Raw genomic sequence first — 21,244 nt, forward strand, 5'->3', positions numbered from 1 at the left:
GATAAATCCTTCACATCTTCTGGTCCTACTACTCTGGTACTTTTTTCCTACAAACCTTTCACAAGAGGAGGATACCTTCCCTTTTGTTTAGTACTCCGCAGGTACCAGTGTACAGCTCAAAAGGTTCATCTGCTATCTCTCATTCCTGCTTCGAGCAGTCCTACTCCTTTGCCATTCATGTTTATTGTACCATCATCAATGTGACTTCAGAACATACCAAACCTGATAAGGTTGAACTGTTTAAGGAAAAGCCTGTAAAATTTCTTTAAAATCTTGATATTTTTAATCAAATATGTTACAATGCAAATGGCTTAAGTGCTGACAGAAAAGTTCACATGCATTTTAGGTTTACACATTTTTCTTCTGATGTGAAAATTACACTGGACATAAGAAGCAGTTTTCCAGGCTAATTTTCCACTTAAATTAAACTTTGAAAGTATTCATTGAAATCATTATATTTGGCAAAGCCATAGACTGAAATCAAGCAGCATCATACCATTATAGTGTAAAAAACATATGAATCTGAGAAGAATTAAACTGTGGAAACAAGAGACGTGTTATTCTGAGACTCCTGGCCTGGGGAAGGGTGTGCAGGGCTTCCCTCAGGAAAAAACGAGCACACCCCTTAAACCTGTGCATTGGAATGTAGGAAAAATACAAGAGAAAACTGGGCTTCTATGGACCAAAGCATTTGTGAAGCAGTACATTCTTCTTTGTTTTCTAAAGATATTTCAACCCGAATATATTAAGAAGGGTTTCCAACCCTCAATATTTTTCTATTAAACAATTTAAACCTAAGCTGCAGGGATCTACAAATGTTTTTTTCAGAATTCTCTTCACAGCACAGCTGTAGTTCCTTTTTTAAAAATGCAGTAATATTCACCTTGTACTTTATGTGTTACAAATAAACATAATATATGAAAAGGAAAAGTTTAGATCCTGCTTCAAAGCATTATTCATCTAGTAATCGTGGGTATACCTGGATAGAGCCAAACTTTTGAGAAGCATTCACTTAATATTTTAGTTGAAGCGAAATACAAGGATGTTGGCTCTTGGCACAAAGACTGTGTGATGCTCCTGGAGGCTCAACTGAAGTCTCTGTTGGTGAGAAGAAGAGGTGCCACGAGGGTCCAGAAATAAAGGAAGAGGCAAAACCAGCTGGAGGAGATCTTTACCCACACAGGGATCCTCTTGTTGGTCAGCATCTGGAACTCTACATTAGGGCTAGAAAGAGAAGAGGACATAAAATACAACATTCATCTTACTTCCCAGGATTCTTGACTGATTTTGTTGCCTAAATCACTGGCATAGTTAGGAAGTGGATACCATCATCTGAATAAGAATCATTTTAACATAGGATCCTGGTTGAAAGCAGACTCCCAATAAACAGAGCTCCTAACACAGCCAAGAGAGGCTGCTGTTTGTGCTGGGCTCTGAGGGGAGCTATTCTCTTAGTTCCTATTTCACAAAGAAGTAGACCTCCTTTTGGGGAAGAGGAAAGTGCTTTGCAAAGGGATGCCACTTCAAATCAGTTTAACCGTTTCTTTGTTTATCACCGTATGCCCCTGGGAGGAGGTTTTCAGGTTGCCACATCCCCCCTGCCCAAGGACTTTATAAACCAATAAAACAGGACTAGGGACCATCTACCAAAACGTCCTCTGCTTGCTTTCTTCCTGCTTTTACCTGGAATAGTCCTTACCATCTTTACTTCCTGTAATTTTTCCTAAGTCTCAGCTCAAATATCATAGGTTCTTCTTCTAGTCAGGAAAATAATGATCATTCTTTTCAGAGACCATGCACAGACCTTTCATGCATTTAAATTTCATTTTGTACTACAGAGAGATATAGCTGTTGTGTGGTGTAGTGCAGTCTTGTCAAACACAAATAAGAAACTGATTCCTACACCCTACATACTAAGAAAATTAACATTATCTATGTTGTGTTGTATTTTTACTGATTTTGTTAAACATTTTCCCAATACAGTTTAATTTGGTTCAGGCTGCACTTTGGAGTGAGTTTGACCCCTCTGGTGCAGTGGATAAAGATCTAGCCTCAGAGGCAGGAAGACAGGAAGTTCTGACACACTGGCTTGTGACCTGGGGCAAGTCACTTAACCATTCGGTGCTAAAGGCAACTCTCTAAGCCAATAAAGTTGCAGAGAAGGTGCAAATTTGCATTGGTAGAGGGAGCTTCCTCACTTGGGAGGTCACTATACCATTGAAATCACAGTCCTTTGTATTACTAAGAAGTACTAAGTTCTTTGTATTACATATGTTTTATCTGCCATTTAGGCTGCCTGGTCCAGAGGGGAAGGGCCAAGTCTTTGATAAACAGTTGTCTTCCCTAGAGCACAGTGCTTTGTAGGTTAAGTGGAAACTTAGTAAGTTAAATCCACAAGACAGTATAAGGGATTCATGAATTTGACAGTAAGTTGGTTGCGATGACCTCCAAAGTCCTTTTCTATGGGACGGCATAACCAATAAAGACTATATTGCTTATAAATAAGATTGACATTGACAAATATACATGTATAAGAATATAGCCAGATAGATAAATGAGGAGGCTGGTAATTATGTAGCAATCACGTATGGGGAAATGTTTGGGGCACTATCAGGACTTGTTTAAGAAAATGTTATGCAAAAGTATGTTTGGCTGAGTTATGAATAATCAAAATGTTATGGGCCTTGTACTGAGAAGGAACCACCATAAGTGGAACCATAGCTTATCAGGGCCTCCCATTCTCTTCATCTCTCTGGGCCTGAGGGTGAGGCAGTGAGGACAGTTAGCTTACCTACTTGCTCTCACTTAGTAGGTACAACTTATAACCTCCTTCTCCATGAGGGATCAGCCACCCCAATGATAGCCAGCTAACTGTGTGCAGGCAGGCATGCATGCAGGCATGCATGCAGCCATGAAAAGGATGAATAGATCTCTGAGGCTGTATGTACATGAGTAAAAGTATTTTGGAAAGGTAGCATTCTGCATCTTGGTTTTTCTCTGTCCTGATTTTTCCCTCCTCAGACATACCTAGGCAAAATTTAGCAATACTAATTTGATACTTCGATTCAAGATTTTATGTTAATGAAAAGACTCCATGCAGTATCACTGCATAATGCCTAGTAACATGACTCCAGAAGCTGTAAGAACAGGCAGCAAAGACGGGTGTTTTAGCATCAGCGTCAGAGATAGTGTGAGAGAACCAAAAAAGACATCATTTGGGTCTAATTTAGATCCAACCATCACTAGCTGTATGACTTTGGGCAAGTCACTTAATTTTTGCTTTTATTTGTTAATCTACCAAGTGGGAGTGAGAGGTGACACTGCATAGTAGATTAAGAGCTGGCCTTGGAGTCCAGAAAATCTAAGTGCCAGTTCTGCCTCTGACATATGCTAGCTATGTGATCCTGGCCTGGTCATCTCAGGGTCCCCCCAGCAATCTAAGGAGTAGGTTCCTATACTAATGAAATCACAGGGCTGGTACAAACAAAAGAATGAAGTGGGGATACATGCTACCTATCCCTTCATATGAATATGAAGATTGAATGAGATTAAACAAAAGCAGTTTATAAACCACCAACCAATTGTTAGTAATCATAACAATAATAACGTATGAGGTATGTGTTTTGACTTATACTTTTGCCAGTTGGTCAGCGTCATCATGATGTACAAAGAAGCCAGGAACATCATCAAGTGGAAGACAGAGTAACTGTACTGCACGCCCTCTTTCTCGTTGTCCACAGCTCGCCGTGGCTTTCCATCTTCCACATCTTTAGGGCCGTTTGAGGAAGCATCATCCAGTATCACACTGTCACTCCCAGACAGAGTCAGCTTGCTTACCTGACTATTGTTGGAAGAACGGATGCTGCAAATGGATCCCCAGAAAGAAAAGTCAGAAGGAAGACATGACACTTGGTTGTTCCCATTACCTGGTGCTATGAAATTTCTCAACTCTTTTCCCCTATTTTAGGATTCATTGTCTTTTTGCAGCTTTTAGTTGCTGATTAAATCTGGCAGCATGCTTCAACATTTTCAATGACTGCTATCCATACTATGTTGGAGAAGCAAGGGAATGCAATCTGGTTCCTAAAACCACCAGCCTGGCTAGTCCAGAGGAACTAAGGAGCCCTTCCTTCCTGTTTCATTTGAACTGGCAACTTCAAAGCTTATTTATTATTAACAGGTATATGAAGTTGGGTCAGTAATACATGTAAAAAACCCAGGTATGCTTAGAGATACTAGTCCTGCACTGTCCTTTACAAAAGACAGCTGAGAGTATTCACTGTATTATTTTGGAGATGCCTAAAATGGCTCTGTTGCTACTAAACATAGTGAAGCTTATTTTAGAAAAAAACTAAGGTCTCGTCATTGTAGATGACGCCCCTACCTCATTCTGAGTGTGAGGCTATCTTCACTTAGAGAGCTGTAGCATCAAGGCCAGAACATGGAAACCTGGGTTCTCCTCAGGCCTTTGCCATCACTGGCATTTGATCAGAGTCATTTCAGTCCTTGAGACCTCAAGGTTTCTCACATAACAGAGAAAACTGCTGCAACCTCCCCACAAGTTGACTGTGAGGGTCAAATTAAATGCTTTCTGGAGGCACTATCTGTGTTCTGTGATCATAAACTCACGTGGAATACAGGAGGCAGAGGACAAAGATTATCAATCCAGCAAAATTCTCTGGCTCGAGCCACCGCCCATTCTGTGACAATGGAGGAGCAATGGTAGACACTGAGACAGTTGTGTTCCCAGGAGTCAAGGTGGGTATAGTCATCTGGGTAATGATGCTCAATAAGCCTGGGTTACAGTTTCTGTCTAAAAGTAGGAGATAACACGTATGTGCAAATGTAGAACTGTAAAATACCTTCAACTATCATCCAGAAATATTTTGTTTTGTATGTGTTCTATTTCTAGTTTTCATCCAAAATCAATTCGATAAAACTCCAAATTTTCATTTCAACAAGCACAGATATTATTAACTGGCCCTTACCGGGTTCATTGGACAAAGCTGACCACGTGAGATAAATGGTATAAGCTGTAATAATTGAGGACTGGAGAAGGCCAGAGTGAGGCTGATATTCCTGTTTAATACAAAGAAGTTAAGAAATACATATACATATACATGTATCTATCTACATACATATATATATGTGTGTAGATATGCTAACATTTATGTAGCACTTTACAAATATTTGGTCTTTAAAGTAGTCCTGAGAGATAGACGGGATAGGGATGATTATACATAGTTTATAGGTGATAAAATCAAGGATCAGAGAAGAAACTTAATAGATAAGGGATTTGAAATGAAGTCTCTTGACTCTTCAGTTCAATGTTTTTTCCACTACAATAGGCTACCTCTCAAAAAAAAATCTCAATATATTTTATTGACAACTTTTGACTTTTGCAAATCCCATCAATTTCTTTACTCAAATATTATCAATTAAATGGATTTTGTATTCTACTTGAGAGCTTTAAAGATAACAATTTTTGGCTTCAAATGAAAATTAATACAGACCAATGCATCAAGGAAAAAAGAATAAATGTTCTTAGTAACTCCCTCCCCCAATTCTACTGTAATACAACTTATATACCTTTCTTACAGAGCTATTTTGAGGGAAATCTTTTGTAAAATGGTAAGATCTTATAAAAGATGAACTATTATCATTACATAAATGTGAACTATATAATGACAGCATGGTATTTGGGTATCTTAAACCTGTCTTCGACCTTGTTGTAGGGATTATTAGAAGTATACCTATTTGTAGTATGGTTCCACTTATAATACCATCTTGTGGTAGGATCTGGATCGTGTTACTATAGTAAGACTTTAGTATATTATTAAAACACTTTGGATTTCTAACAAATAGTATAATGAAAGGGTATTTGATTGGAAGTTGGAAGACATGGGTTCTAGTCTAGGCTTTACTACTAACTTGTATGACCTTGGTCATATCATTTCACCATTTTTAGTTTTATGTTCCTCTTCTGTAATATTAGAAAACTGGCCTAGATATTTACGGTTCTTTCCAGCTCTTATGACTCAAACCTATTAAAATAACATATAAAGACCAAATACAAAATAATAATTTTTTTATTTAAAGGAAGACTAAATTGTCTCAGGTAAGAAAAACAGCAGATCTTTTTTTTTTTCTGGAAAGCTGTAGTAATTTTAAACCTTTTGGATTTTAATAATCCATAAGGGACCACTCATAAAACTTATAGAACCTTAAGGAAAGAACCCAATCTTACAGGTGGATAAACTAAGGCCCCAAAGAGGTTAAGTGAATGGTGGAGCTAGGATTCAGGTATTCTCACTCCATATGCAGTGCTGTTTTCTATTGCCCCATGCTGCTTCAGCTGATATGGGGAAGAAAAGGAGTCTTTATCTTTTTTGGAGTGTTCCGGACCCCTCTGGAACCTACAAACTCCTTCTCAAAATGTTTTTAAATGCATAAAATTGTCCTAAGAGTTTCTGAGTCCTCTTACCAGCATTAGCAGCATTCTCTAGTTGGGGTCCAGAGCTGCCACTTATGCTGGAAAGGTTCCTAGAGCTGGCTGGATCCTTTCTTATGATGTGTTATAATCTGCTGAAGATTCTCAGGCATTTCTTACTTAAGATAAGGAACCAGGACTGAATAAAAGGAATTTATGACACGATTTGTGGTCCCCAATTTACCCCCAAATCACTCTGTTTACTGATGTATCTACAACTAAGCTCTGGCTCTTAGTTATCTTTTGGCATATAAATCTTCCCCCTCTCAATTAGCCCACTGTAAACTCTCCACATGGAGCCCTGATATGTAAATCTCACAAACCTAGCTTTAAAATGTAATTCTCTTTCATTTGTCTCTATAGGTCAAACTGTTTTCCTGTGTTTCTCCTTTCCTCAAGTAATGTGTAAGAACCTGCCTACCTTTTGACATGGGTAGTGTCAGACAAAAATTATTTTTTTTTCTCTCTGATGTAATTAAAAACTATATAAAACTTCTGGACCCTCTGAATGAGACCCAGGATTTCAGGTCTGAGCTTAAGAATATAATGAAAACCTTGGTTTTGCTTCCTAGACCTTTGGATATTGGTGGTTCTGACTGGCAGCAATACCTATCAGTGGACTCCATGGCTTTTTCCATACTGTAACGTACAAGATTACAAAGGAAATCAGGTGCAGTGAAATATGGCTATTAAAAAATTTAAAAACAAACTCATGGAACCCAAGTTAGAACTCCTGATCTAATGCAACACCCAATGCAAGAGTCCCTTCTGTAACATTTCTGACACTTGGCTGGTCTGCCTAAATCATCTAAGGATTGGGAACTCAATTCCAAAGCAGACCATTTAAAACCATATGGACAAATTATATTTACACAAACCTACAAATAATTCCCATTCCCTTTTCCCATGAGAGACTAAACAAAGCAAAGGGACCTTACCTTAAACATCTAAATACAACCCTAATTCACAGAGAAGTTAGTCAAGGAAAATGACTTATACAAGATGAAACAAAGAATCAGTGGATTCCAGTGCAGCAGGGATCATTCAAGATATCTAAGTGACACCAATTTTTTAAATGAAATATTAACAAAAAGGACTTCAGAAGGGGAAAAGTAAAACAGAAAAAAAATATGGCAATACCTGAATTTTTGGAAGGATTGAGACAATGGATACCACAATGCAAAAAATCAGATTTAAACTGATGAATAACTTGTTTTCAGTGCAGGCATCAGTTTTGGTGTAAAAGACATATAAGAGCACCACTCCGATGAAAGACAGGATATAGAAGAAGCTTGTAAATGACAGTAACACTACAAAACAGGAAATCAATGTTAACTTCCACAATTTGCAACAGAAATCAACTAGGATTTAGGAAGGGGTCTCTTTTTCTTCCCCCTCTGCATAAACTGAGGCATATTTTCACTTTTAGTGTAGTCAATAATTACAAATGGAAACACAGAAGGTCCCAAGGTTATAAGAACATGTTACTTTGCTCAAATTTACCAAGTAACTAAAACCATGTACTAGATCAAGTCATTCTGATTTCCTGGGTTGAAAAAGCAGAAGTTTAACAATCCAATTGGAATTATTTCTTATTACCTACAGGCAGACCTGTACTTGGGATAAACAAATAATTAAATCACTGCAATCTCCCCTAAAAGCTTGAGTGTGAATCCAATCTGACAAAGCTAGTGTTTCCCTGCCCCCATATTTATCTGTGTTCACTGCCTTCTTTAAAAAAAAAATCCTTATTTATTGGCATTTTGTCCTTTTCAAATGTTGAATTCCAAATTCTCTTCTTTCCTCTCCCCCCGCAACTGAGAAGGTAAACAATAAATCAATTATATATGTGAAATCATGCAAAATCTGTTTTCATATTAGCCATTATTTTAGAAGAAAAAATAACAAGAAGAACAAAGAAAGTGAGAATATACTTCTATTTGCCCTTAGAGTTTACCAGTTCTCTCTCTGGAGGTGGGTAGTATTTTTCATCACGAGTCTTTTAGAGCTGTCTTGGATCATGTATTGATCAGAGTAGCCAAGTCTTTCACAGTTGATCATCATTACAACACTGCTGTTACTGTGCACAATGATCTCCCAGTTTTTCTAACCTCACTTTGCATTAGTATACATAGGTTTGACATGTTTCTGAAATCCTCCTGCACATTATTTCTTATAACACAATAGCATTCCATCATAATCATATAAAACAACTTGTCCAGCCATTTTCCCATTGATTACCATCCCCCTCAATTTCCTGTTCTTTGCTATCACAAAAAGAATTTCTATAAATATATTTGCACATATAGGCCCTTATGCTTTTTCTTCACCCCTCCCCTCCCTTTTTAAAAGGTTTAGCTGACATGCTACTTTTTCCATGAAGCTTTTCATGACCCCACTGCCTCCTAGCTTTAAGTGATCTCTCCCTAACAGTACTTTGCCTGGACTTCTTTTGCATACTTATTATACTATTCTACATTCTAACAATCCCCCTATTATATTATGAACTACTCAAAAGCAGGGTCCATGTATTTATCCTTGTATCTCCAGAACTCAGAATACAATAAGAGCGTAATAACCATCAAAGAAACTAAAATTTCAGTGAAAATCCAAAAGAGCCTTTCATCCTCCAGGTAATTCAATTTCTAGAATACTGGTTGCAAGGGATCGTGCTGAGTGGAAAAAGGAGAACTCCTAAGACAGGCAGGAAAGGGATTGCACTCTTAGCTGACTTCAGATTTTGTCCTACATTAAGATGCTTCTGTATGTGGGATAGCAGCAGCAGGATCATGGGATTTAGAGCTAGAAAGTAACTTAAAGGTCATTTACTCCCAACTCCTTCATTTTGCAGAACAAAAACTGAGGCCTAGAGAGTTGAAGAGCCTTGCTCAAGATTACACAGGTAGTAAGACATCTGGGATTTGCACTCAGGTGTCTGGACTCCAAAGCCAGTGCTTTATTATACCACAGGAGAAAGTGCTGAGTGGGATGAGGGGCCGTGAGCACAAACTCAACAAGTCTTATCAGTGAGCCATTACTCATTTGGAAGATCAGAGATCTAGAAAATGCCACAAGTATCATATTAAAGCCAGTCCCCCACTCAAAAGATGAAGCATGATACTACTGACAAAGGATGCCACAGTGATGGGGAATTTAGTACTTGGTGAAGCAGTTCAGTATTTACTGAATAGTAACCAAAAATGTTCTCCAAAAAAAGCAAGTTAAATAAATGAAATTAAAATGAGGTTGAGGTTTCTGCCTCTAGTCCTTAACTAGACTTCTTTTGATGTCATGCCTTCTATTCCCAGGGGATAGAAGGATTAGACTATAGCATTTTGATTCCAAATCAGAAGTCTGAAATACAACTTCCAGAACAGGGTGAAATTTTCAGCAATGTATGCACTCGTTAAGGCCTGATACTTCTCAGGAAGAATTAAGAAGGCCTGTTTCCAAATGTGGAACAAATGTAGTATACCTACTGGACAAGAAGTCAAAAGTACATGATTATTTTACCTAACATGGGATGTCCATCCCTAACCTAAGCATGTATATTATTATCTCACAACATAAATACAAAAATATATAATCTTAAATTCTTCCTTCCCTTTTTTCTATCTGTAACTCCACTAATCTGAAAAATGAGAGAGTTAACATAGTCTCTTCTAGCTTCAACCTTCTATGTTCCAAAGTCCCTTCCAGCTTCAACATTCTGTGACTTGAAATTTGGTTGAACTGGGAGATAAGTAACGGTTCTAAAAAAAAAAACCCCAAACTTTTCATCAATGGTTTTTACACATTTGAAACTAATGAGATTTTACAACCTTGTTTAGCTTGCACAATCAAACTCTAATAATATCTATTCAGATACCTACCTGCATACCAGCACCTAGCATTTCCTTCTTCCATTCGATTAACCCAACCCTCATTCAAAGAGTGGGCACAGTCCACCAACAATATCAACTGTATCAAGATGTAAAAGGCGGCCCCGGTCATTCCAATATAATACCAGGCTACAAACCAAAAGGAAGACAGTACTTAGTTCACATTATAGATTAAGACAATCACATTGATTTCAACTCAGATGAGTACGTAGTAAAGAGAAACAAGGAATTCTTTTGACTGTTTCAGTCCTTGTTTAACCTGTACCAGAAATACCTACACATCATTTGGTGTATGTTAAAGACATCAAATTACAACAAAAAACTAACAGCAAAGGTTATGGGAACTTATGTTAACTCATCTGTATTACAAAGTACTTCCAATAAACATACTATTAAAACATGGCAAGGAGAAAGAGCAAACTAAACTAGTCTTTGTTTCCAGGCAATTTGCTACAGACATGCATTAATGCCTTGCCTTCATAATATGTAACATGAAATGTTACAATTTGATTACTGTGGTATTTTATAATTTGGAAGTCATACCTGTACTAAATGAACCCCCAGGAATATAGAAAGATCCAACCATGAGACCAACAATGGCAACAATCTTGAAGAACCAGAACCTAATAAAGATACAAAAATGTTTCTCTGAAATGTTTCTGTCCTCATGCAAAAACAGATGGCTAAAAAGTAGAAGCATAGTGCCCAGTTAAATGAAGAATTAACAAAAGCACTGATTTCAACTGTATTTTACATCCTTATTTCCTCATTTTAAATTTAAGGAAAAACATGACCATAGACAACATGTCATTACTTTGCACTGTTTTATAAAGGAAGTTTTAAATGTCTGCCAATTTTGTACCTAATCATAATTTCTTACTTCTTCAAGGATCTGGGATTTTATCAGTGTGGGTACATCTTAGACTAGTACAAATCAGAAGCTCCCAACACCTTGAGAGAGTATCTTTATAAATTGCTATGTAAAAAAAATTAATCACACTGTCTAGTAGCAAACTTCTGGTCATAACTAATGACTAGCTTATAAAACAAACAAAAAATCTGGAGGATGCTAATGATCTATTGAAATAACTTTTTTAAAACACCAGACTTTCACAGCTAGGACTCTTATAGATTAGTTAAGTAAATGACAACCTGCCTCTCAGGAGTCCGTTATGCCTGGACTACATTTCAGCAGAGTCTGCTACCAGCTGCTGACATGACCTTAGGTAAACTACTTTGTTACTGCTGAGCTTCAGTTTCCTCATCCAAAAAAATGAAAGGGTTGCAGATTATTGCTAAAGTCTGTTCCAGCTAAAAAATTTTGTGATCCTAAGAATACTAGTATTGAAAAAACAACATTTAAAAGTTTAAAAAAAACTTTTAAAAGATTTGTTAGAATTCACTATTTATTTACATATAGATGCAAGGTGAGTTACTAATAACTATAAGAAAGAGACAAGATCGAGGAGATGTTATTATATACTCAAAATTAATGTAGCCAGATATTTATGCAGAATGTTACAAATCAGCAAAGATTGTTCTCTCATGGAAATAAACTCAAAGACAAGACCATGGCACATAAAAATTCAAGGACTCGATGCCTATATTACCTGCATCGTAGTCCAAGAGAAGCACTGGACATTAAAAGTTGCAACTTCTAACCAAATAGCTTCAGTTTTTTTGTTACACCTCTCACAACAGTTTCAGTTGCTGTTCAACATTTTCCCTGTTGTTCCATTCTCTAACAGCACATAAACAGTGGGAGTTAACTAGAGTTAAAGCCCTGTTTTATATGCTTCCATAGTAGCAAATGTGACTGGAAAAGGAATAGGTAAAGAGGTCTAGATCACAGAGATCTGTAAAGGTATTGGGAACTTTCATAGGTATTTTTCTGAATTTAAAATATTGGGCTTACTTACATAAAGATATACTTTGGGTCACATGACACCTTAAAAGGGGTGAAGAGGGAGTACAGTAATGTTTAGCTAGGGCTCACAAGGGAAAATGTGGGCAGAAACTATGTATACCAAATACAGGTTGGGAATTTGCAAATTGGATCAACCTAGGCAACCAGAAGTTGAGTAAAATCAACATCAGATACAGTGGTATTGTGAATTGTAAGTATATTAATAGCCCATTCCTAGGTTGGGGGAGCAAGTTAAAACAAAACTGCATGGCTAAAGCTCTGGATTTCTATAGATAACACAGGCAATACCTACACAGAAAAAGTAAAACTAAACCCCCATGGCTCAGAAGGATATTTAGCTTTGGTGATGGCACAGTTCTGACAAAACTCTAAGCTAGCCAGTTCCTGTTCTAGTCAATGACTTTTTAAAAATACTTTTGATTATCTATGCCCTACTATGATATTTCTGGATTTATTTAATGCTGACAACCCTAGTATTCAAGGTTATTTTCCTTCAGGTGCAAAACTGCTTATGATGTGAAATCCAAGAAGAGCCTGACCTAGGGAATTCCTCTCAAGTTAACTGTTCCCTGACTTTGAAAATGACGATCAAATGATTTCACAAACAGTATACCAAAATAATCTTGGCCACATCTCTCTATTTGTTCTGAGATTACACTACAAAGTTCTAACAGAAAGATTGGTAGCATGGAAAAAAGTGAACAAGAAAACAAAGAAAGGCTGATAGAAATCATTAAGGTATCACACGTACCCATTATGCAGTCCAGCTCTTAGATCTTTACTACTTTTCACTTTTAACATCAGTAGAAAGAATACAAAGAAAAAGATCGCCAAGGCAAAGTTGATCCGATAGACAGCTTTGTAACCAACAAAGACATCACAAATGTTGTCACTTTTTTCATCATCATCATTCTTGATTTTAAATCCCCCTTCACAGAATCCAGGAACCTGGAAGAAGAAATTCCAGTGTATATGTGCACCCCATTTTGAGAAAACACACCCCATGAAAACCCAGATTTACAAACTGGATGAAGTGAGGGTGATGATGATTTAACAGAGGCTTCACCACAGGATTCCATTAAATCATGAGCATCCCCATGCAGTGAAATGAGATTTACTTTATAAAAGTTTGCTTTACATATAACTTATCAAGGATTTTTGTGTAAAGCAAGGTGTTTAAATGGTTTAAAAATGCCTGGATAAGCTAGTGCAGAAGTGACACAAATTCTAAAAAGAAAGCTTATAAGTTGGTCTCTAGAAATAATAAAAATTTAGTCCCATTACCTGAGCTCTGGGTATCTCAAGACAACCATGGGTTCAAAGTCCTTTAATTTGGGGTGCTGGAGGTACCCTCTCTATTTCTACTTCTGTATACAGACTATATGAATTTCTCTCTTTTTTATCATCAGCATGCCACTCACCTAAAATCCTATTACTAAGTATTCCAATAAATGGAACTTTCTAAAACAGATATGAAGTCTTCATTTTTGGTAAATTTTTCTATCTAGTGTGGTTCTCTCTCAGTCTATATACCTTATAACCTTGGAAGCGCTAGCTTTTCTTGGAAGGAAAAATTTTATACACCTGGTGAAACTAAGTGATTGGATGACCATCTCTCATTTTGTTTCTCTTTGCTGTCAGACCAAAGTATGAATATGTTTACTATAACAATATTTTCTCACTTCTGAAGTAAAACGTGAAAGCTTCATGATGTGCCTAAAACATATCCCAAAGGGCTTTACCTAATCTCACAATTATCAATATGTAAACAATTAGACCCACATTTCCCAAACCATTTGGTCAGAGAACATTTTGAGGTTTTAAAATAAACTAGTGGGTCCCACGGCTCAAAGGATCTATTGAAAGTATGAAATAACTTTGGGGGTAAAGATCAGTAAATGAAAGTAAAGGAAATAGCATATTTTATTTCTCTTACCCCACAATATCTTACTTCTATAATATAATTTGCTATTTAATATTTTGGAAGGAAAAAACTACCAACATTAATTTTTCCTTATGGAATAACAGGTTAGGAATATAGTTTTGAAAATGCTGAATTCAAACATCAACTAAAACTCACTATGTATTAAATATTTCCCAATGAGCAGTTATTTCAAAATTTAAAATGATAATAAATTAGTAAATTACAGCCCAGCGTTAGTTCCAAATACCTTCTTTAGCTGTGTTTCCAAATCCTTTGTCAACATAATACAAGAAACAGCTGTGCCCAAAAAAAGGATAAAGGCATAGATAAGGCGAGTCAGAGTTGAATTCTTGATGTTAGGACAGCAACCGCACAGCAAACATGATGCACTGCTGCACAAGCATGGAATCTACAAGGAAATCATGACAAAATAAAGTGTTTTCCTTATACACTGAGAAATACATATGGGAATCAAATACAGTGAAAGCCCTTTATGTTACATATGAAACCTACAATTCATTAGGTTTTTGTCACATGAGTTCCATTTTAATAGTTACGATCCAACGCAGAGAATAATACAAATCTGTGTAATAAGAGTTATATATATTGGGAATATGTCACAGATGTATTTTTATTAGTAAAAAAACAAAAGTTGTCTATGTTTAGAAGACAATGTGTTATCAAGTAAAAAGAGTTCTAGACCTAGAGCCACGAGGCCTCAAGTCAAACTTTGACTCTCCTATTTACTAGCTGTGTGACCATGGGCCATAGGTTCGTTCTTTATAAAAAATGGAGACAGCAATGTGAGGAAAGCACTTTGCAAAATGTAAAGTGCTAAAGAAATGTGAGCTATTATCATCTTCTTGTGGATTTAATATAGTATAACTTATAAGGAAGAAATGCCAATAAAACTTTGTTTTTTTAATGGGCCTCCTAGTTACACAGGGCTGCCAGAATAATTCCTTACATGAAACAACAATTTTGGGGATTAAAGAATGCCAGTCTAGATTCATCCTATGGCCCTCAGGATTCAGTAGGGTCTTATTAGTCAGTCCAAGACTGACAATGAGAGTTCCAGAAAGATGATACAATATGAATCACATATATGTTTATCTCAAAAATACAGACTGAATTGTTTCAAGGCATGAACTTATCAAACCACATTCCAAGGTCATACTCATTAGATGACTAAATGGACAGAGATGAGTGGGTCCCTGGTCTCCTATACCCACGGTCTGGCTCTCAGAATATGACAGAAGCTGCGTTATAACCTTCATTGCTTATATATGCTCTAGGTTGTTATCTGTAGCCATATTCTCAACCACCACTCAAGCCAATGGATTATACTTGGTATCTATACTGACAGTGCTCAAGAAGGCATTTGCATGTGTCATGACTGAAATTAAGGTAAACTGCAGCACAAAGTTCTGAGCATTTCTGATTTATTAGCAAAGCATGAATTTGCCAATAAATAGGGCCCTCAGCCCCCTCATCAATAGCTAAGAACCCAAGGTTGGGTTTATGGATCATTTTTATAGACAAAAGGACATCCACTATGAAAGGAAGCATCTTAGATGGGAAAAACAATATGATTGGCTGGGGATCAGGTATTGGGCTAGCAACAACTCCTCCTTCCATTTTGTTGCTGATTGACTGCATCTACCTGCAAGATTAGTTAGTGGTACATGAGTAACAAATTAGACTTCCCTGGAAGGACAGAAATAACAGACCAGACTTCTTTGAAGGTCAACTAGTAGGAAAGAAATAACAGATTTCCTTGACAAAGAATAGACCATTGATTTAAAAGAAAAACTGAACTTCTAAATTTAATTTAAACAATGCATAATTTACAGAGAAGCTGAACTTTTAAACTTAATTCAGAGATAATAAAATGTGACTTAAGCAGTTACAAAAATGTCAGTGCTAGGTGTTACATTTGAAAATTAAAGTAAGCTAAGAAACAAAGTTTCAAGTATGATCAATTTATTAGTTAGGCTATTCACCAATAAATTAGGTCAGCGGCCTTTCTCAATGACCAAAGACCACAAGACAGAGCTTACTAGTCTTCATAGAGTTTTGGGAAGTACAAGAGGACAAAGAATAGGGAGCATCACAGATGAAAAACAAATATGATTGAATACAAAGTCTGAAGTATCATAGATGGCAAAAACAATGTGATTGGTTGGACATTTGGAGCTAGCAACAATCCCTTATTTCCTTACTGATTGATGAGAATCCTACTGATAGTCTGCTCAGTTAGTTAAATGGAGATAACAGACTTCTTGGCATCCATGTGTATTCTGTAAGCCTTGTTAGTAGGATAACAGAATCTCCCTTACTTGTACATGGGTATGCAAGGTTATACAGATAAAATACATTTCTTTGAGCGAAAGTGATAGGACATTTAAACTAACTCAGTGAAATTTAAACTAACTCAGAGAGATGGACTCATGAATTTCTGAGCTTAATTCAGGGACAAAGAAATATGGTTCAGGCAGTTATGGAATAGAATCAGTTACAGGATGGATTCAACTATGATAAAGAATCAATTATAAAGTAGAATCAATATCAATTTCTCTGTGGCAATACAAAATAGAATCAATTTGATTTTCTCACATGCCCTAAACAAAGCTGGAAATGTGTCTTTCCTTCCTTCTCTTCATTGAAATATGAGAAGAATTCTCAGTAAAGCCTATATTCTTTCATTACTATGTGCCTAGGAAGTTGTGCGACTGTCAGAGACTTCAACCCTTCACTGTGGGATGTATAACTTGAATCATCCCAAAACAAATACCTACATTCCACTGAGAAAATAATTTTCTTTCCTTAAAAATATTTTTGGTCATAGCGACTCATATGGTTATTTATAAAATGTTACATTAGAAATGTCATTGTGGTCCCTACCCCATGAAAGGTAGTCAACAACCTAAATTGCTTAATCTTAGTTCTGACCTGAATAATGGGTCACAAAAAATGAAAAACCTACTAGCATTTTGCAGATTAAGGCAATAGTACCAGTTAAGTTTATTCCATATGCAATCTCACATTTAAAAGAAAGAATAGTTCTGAAGTCAAGAGACCTGGGGTCTATTACCTTGGGTATGTGACCTCAATCTAGGCCTCAATTTCCTCCCAGTCAAATGAAGTTTCTAAGGTTCCCTCCATCTCTAAAATGCCACAATTCTTTGTTGTTTACTTATTCTGCACAATTCTTAAAATAACTTTCCACATTGTGGTATGTATCTCTGATGAGTAAAGGACCTCTATCTGATTCACATACCCCTACAGTAACTTTGATGCATCCCCATAAAAGAATAGCCTATAATTTTAGCCTGCAGTGCACAGCCTGTAATTTTACTCTAATGACAACCAAAGAGGAATGATTACTCCTGCAAGTTGGCACTACTGGCTCCCTTACACTTGAATATGTGGTTGCCTTAAAGTAATAAATAGTGCTGACAGATACAAGGCCCTTGTAACTGATCTGTAAATCATGACTTGGTATCCTTGGCTTTTCCCAGATGGTTCCAATTCATAAAGAAGGAATAATAACAGCAGTCAATATTTACATAGCACTTTAAGGTTTGCAGAGCACTTTACAAATCTCCCAATTACAAAGCCATTATTTGGCAAAAACAAGTTTGGGGTCACATTTAGTGAAAAACCAGTTGTATCTGTTAGTAAATGCTTAATAAATGCTTGTTGACTGATGGCTTGTGGATGTCTTAATAAATCTTTGAGTACCATAATTTTTACAGTAACTAAAACAAATAAACTAGTTAACTTGGCATTCTAAAACAAAAACTGCTGTTACTTTCAATGAATAATTTTAACTGAAAAATGAAATAACTTAATTGACTAGCTCTTCAAATATGTTTTTTAGGTTAATATTATTAGTTCTTTTAACGGACAGAAATCTAGCAACTAACACAGGATTTACATTTAGAATCAAAGAATCACAGAATTTTAGAACTGGAAGGACCATAAAGATCATCTCCACCTTCGATTCTATTATCTAATCTATCTAGGGATAGGAAGGAGGTTATCCAAAACCACACAGAAAATTAGTGGTTGAATAGGGACAAGAAACGAATGTCTCCTGACTGATAATCTAAAGTTCTTTGCACTGTACTAAGCATTCCTCAAATAAGAAATTTAAAACCAAAGTTTTATATTATACTGTACCAGTGGCAGGTATCTGAAATCCCAAATCTTAAATCAGCATGAATAAAGTGAGTCACTATCTTCCACCTTCAGAAATAGGTTATATTGTCACTCAAATTGTTTGTCAATGAAAGTAGATAAAAACAAATCAGTCACTCAACCATGATTTTTAAGGTCTCAAACTTGGCCATCAGCTATGGATAGAATTGCTTTGGTGAAAAGAAGGAAAGTAGGAATAATTTCCAAATAGTCCAAAGTTTAGCTTTGATGAGAAATGTCATCAGAAATGATGGAGGCCAATCTGATTCTAATCTCCCAATTAAGGTACCTCCTCCCCCTGAACCAATGATGTTTCACACCAAAGGTGAAATTATTTTCTGTGTTTGGGGAAAAAAATGAGCAATGGGGTTGGAAGACAGATCTTTAAGGTTATTTCATCCAACTATCTTTTTTTTTTTTTTTTTGCTTTACAGAGAAGGAACAGGTCCAGGAAAGAGGGACTGAGTTGATCAAAATTAGTAAACTGGTGATTAAAATTCAGTTTTCCTGATCTGCAGGCGAGATTCTATTTATGATACCTACTCTTGCTGTTATCCATACATATGCATAACATTCCATTTTCTGCCTGAGCCTCTGCACTGGCTGTCCTCCATGCCCATCCCCTCATTTCCCCCATTCCTTTCTCAACTTTATATATTTCTCAGAATCTCTAATTTCCTTCAAGACTCAGCTTAAGCACCATCTTCTACCAGAGGACCTTTCCTGATGCCCCAGGTAGCTTCAAATCATTTTGTAGCTATTCGGTATTTTCCTACTCCCTGCTAGACTGTAAGTTTCTTGAGTTCAGGAACTGTTTTCACTTTTGTCTTCCAATATACCCTCCCCTCCTAGCCTAAAAGATAGGCACTTAATAGTGTTTGTTGACTGAATTCAATAATAATATAAGTATGGTGCATTCATCAACAATCTTAACAAGACACCCAGTCAAGAGAAAAATAGGATGGAGAGATTTAGGCTGAGAGCTGGTTTAGTAGCCACAGTGACATCTGGGACTGGGAAAGGAAAAAGATTCACCACAGGATAACATATCCACAAGACACACACACACACACACACACACACACACACACACACACACACACACCCAAAGTCAACTCCAGTCAATTAAAAAAAATCATCTGCTGGGTATAAAGTCTTTAGATTTAACTCTTCTCAGCAATGCAAGGATCTAAGACAACTCCATAAGACTCAAGATGGAAAATACTATCCACATCCAGAGAAAAGAACTTTGGAGTCTGAATGTGGATGGAAGCACACTATTTGCTCTCCTTTTCTTTTGTTGTTTTGTTTTGTTTCTTCTTTCTTAGGGTTCCTCCCATTAGTTTTAACTCTTCTTTATATCATGACTAATGGGAAAATATGTTTAATATGGAACATATAAATAGAGCCTTTATCAGAATGCACACTGTCTTGGGGAAGGAGAGAAAATTTGAAACTCAAAATAGTATGGAAGCGAATGTTGAAAACTAAAAATAAATGATTAAAAAAGAATGTATCACACAGCTAGTCAATACTTTAGGAATAACAGACAACAACCTGAGGTGGTGGTTTCTACTGGTGCTCCTTGCTCCATTTAGTTCTGTGACCAAAGGCAAGTCACTTAACAAAGTTCTTCATCTCCAGAACGGTGATAATAACACTAGAGGCATCTACTCTACCTAAGTTATTATAAGGCACTATATAAATATGAATTTTTCTTGTTCTTATCTTTCCCAATTCATTCCTGCTTATCTCCCTTTGCACATTTTTTTTTCTTTTAACGCAGATCAACAGGGCAAATAAACGTCAGACGGGATCCAATTAGATAAAATCTGTAAATCGCTTAGCACGAGGCCTGGAACATACTAGGTACTTAATAAATGCTTGTTCCCTTTCCTCCTGTGATGTCAGATGAGATCCAATGAGATACACAGTAGGGGCTTAATAGATGCTTGTGTCTAATCCCCTTCTCTTCCTCCCTCCACTCTCCCCCACCCCCAGATGAAGTCTAAATGAGATAAATAGTGGGCGTTTAAAACGCCTCGCAGCCGGTTAGAAGCTCTCCCTCCCACCCCCACCCCCACCCCCACCAATGTCAGACCCAGAGCAGGAAGTCAGGCATCCGGTCTCCGGGCGCCTCGCTCCGTCCCCTCGGCTCGTCGGACCAGAAACCACCCCCCTCTTCCCCGGGATCTCTCCGCCCCGCCCCATCCCCTTCCCCTTCCCAGGCCCCGGGGGTCTGGGCCGGCCGGGTGGGTGGGGCAAAGAGTCGGGTAAATAAACAAAAGGACTGCATCCCTAACTCCAGGACGCGGTCACCGTGCGGAGCCGCGGGTGGTACCAAAGCCCAGCCAGGGCGGCGGCTGCCCGGCCCGAGCCGGCCCGGGACATCCCCGGAGGTTTGCGGCCGAAGGTCAGCAGGTTGTAAGCCTTCCTTCCCGCCGCCGAGCCGGCCCCCACACTCACCCAGCTGGCCACGGAAAAGACTCCCAGCACGGCCCCCATGGCGGCGGCGGCGGCCGGGCCGGACCGTGTCAGCGGCTGCGGGGTAGTGTAGGCTCCGGCTCCGGCGACGTTCCCGCCGCCGCTGTCTCCTCCTCGGTTCCCTCTTCAGAGCCTGTGGGCGACGGTTCCGCGGGATGGAAACCGCAATCCGCCCCTCTCCAGACGCGCATCATACGTCACCGCGTTGTTCCGCCTACCTCCTCCCCCTCCCAAACGCCAAAACCAGGGGGCCGCCCATTGGTTGAGGATGGAGGTGGGTCTAGAGGGGCTGTCGGGGGGCGGAGCCGTCTGGAAAAGGAGCTGTCTAGTGGAGG

The 21,244-nt window shown here is 37.8% G+C and overlaps 1 protein-coding gene across 2 annotated transcripts; it reads right to left on the bottom strand.

The window, feature by feature from the left end:
- Window positions 1-260: 260 nt before the first annotated feature.
- Window positions 261-21,229, bottom strand: SERINC3 (serine incorporator 3). Of its 2 annotated transcripts, none has more exons than XM_072633675.1 (10): window positions 21,128-21,229; window positions 14,470-14,631; window positions 13,050-13,246; window positions 10,915-10,994; window positions 10,363-10,500; window positions 7,631-7,800; window positions 4,989-5,079; window positions 4,630-4,813; window positions 3,635-3,862; window positions 261-1,224 (listed from the first exon to the last, which is right to left on the bottom strand). In XM_072633675.1, the coding sequence occupies exons 2-10, from the start codon at window positions 14,503-14,505 to the stop codon at window positions 1,086-1,088; spliced, it is 1,263 nt and encodes a 420-aa protein (XP_072489776.1). In that variant the 5' UTR covers window positions 14,506-14,631; window positions 21,128-21,229; the 3' UTR covers window positions 261-1,085. The 2 variants fall into 2 exon arrangements, with proteins under 2 accessions (XP_072489776.1, XP_072489775.1); XM_072633674.1 differs by having other exon boundaries at window positions 20,892-21,229.
- Window positions 21,230-21,244: the final 15 nt, after the last annotated feature.

Source organism: Notamacropus eugenii, chromosome 1 (assembly GCF_028372415.1).
Source record: "Notamacropus eugenii isolate mMacEug1 chromosome 1, mMacEug1.pri_v2, whole genome shotgun sequence".
Lineage (NCBI taxonomy): Eukaryota > Metazoa > Chordata > Mammalia > Diprotodontia > Macropodidae > Notamacropus > Notamacropus eugenii.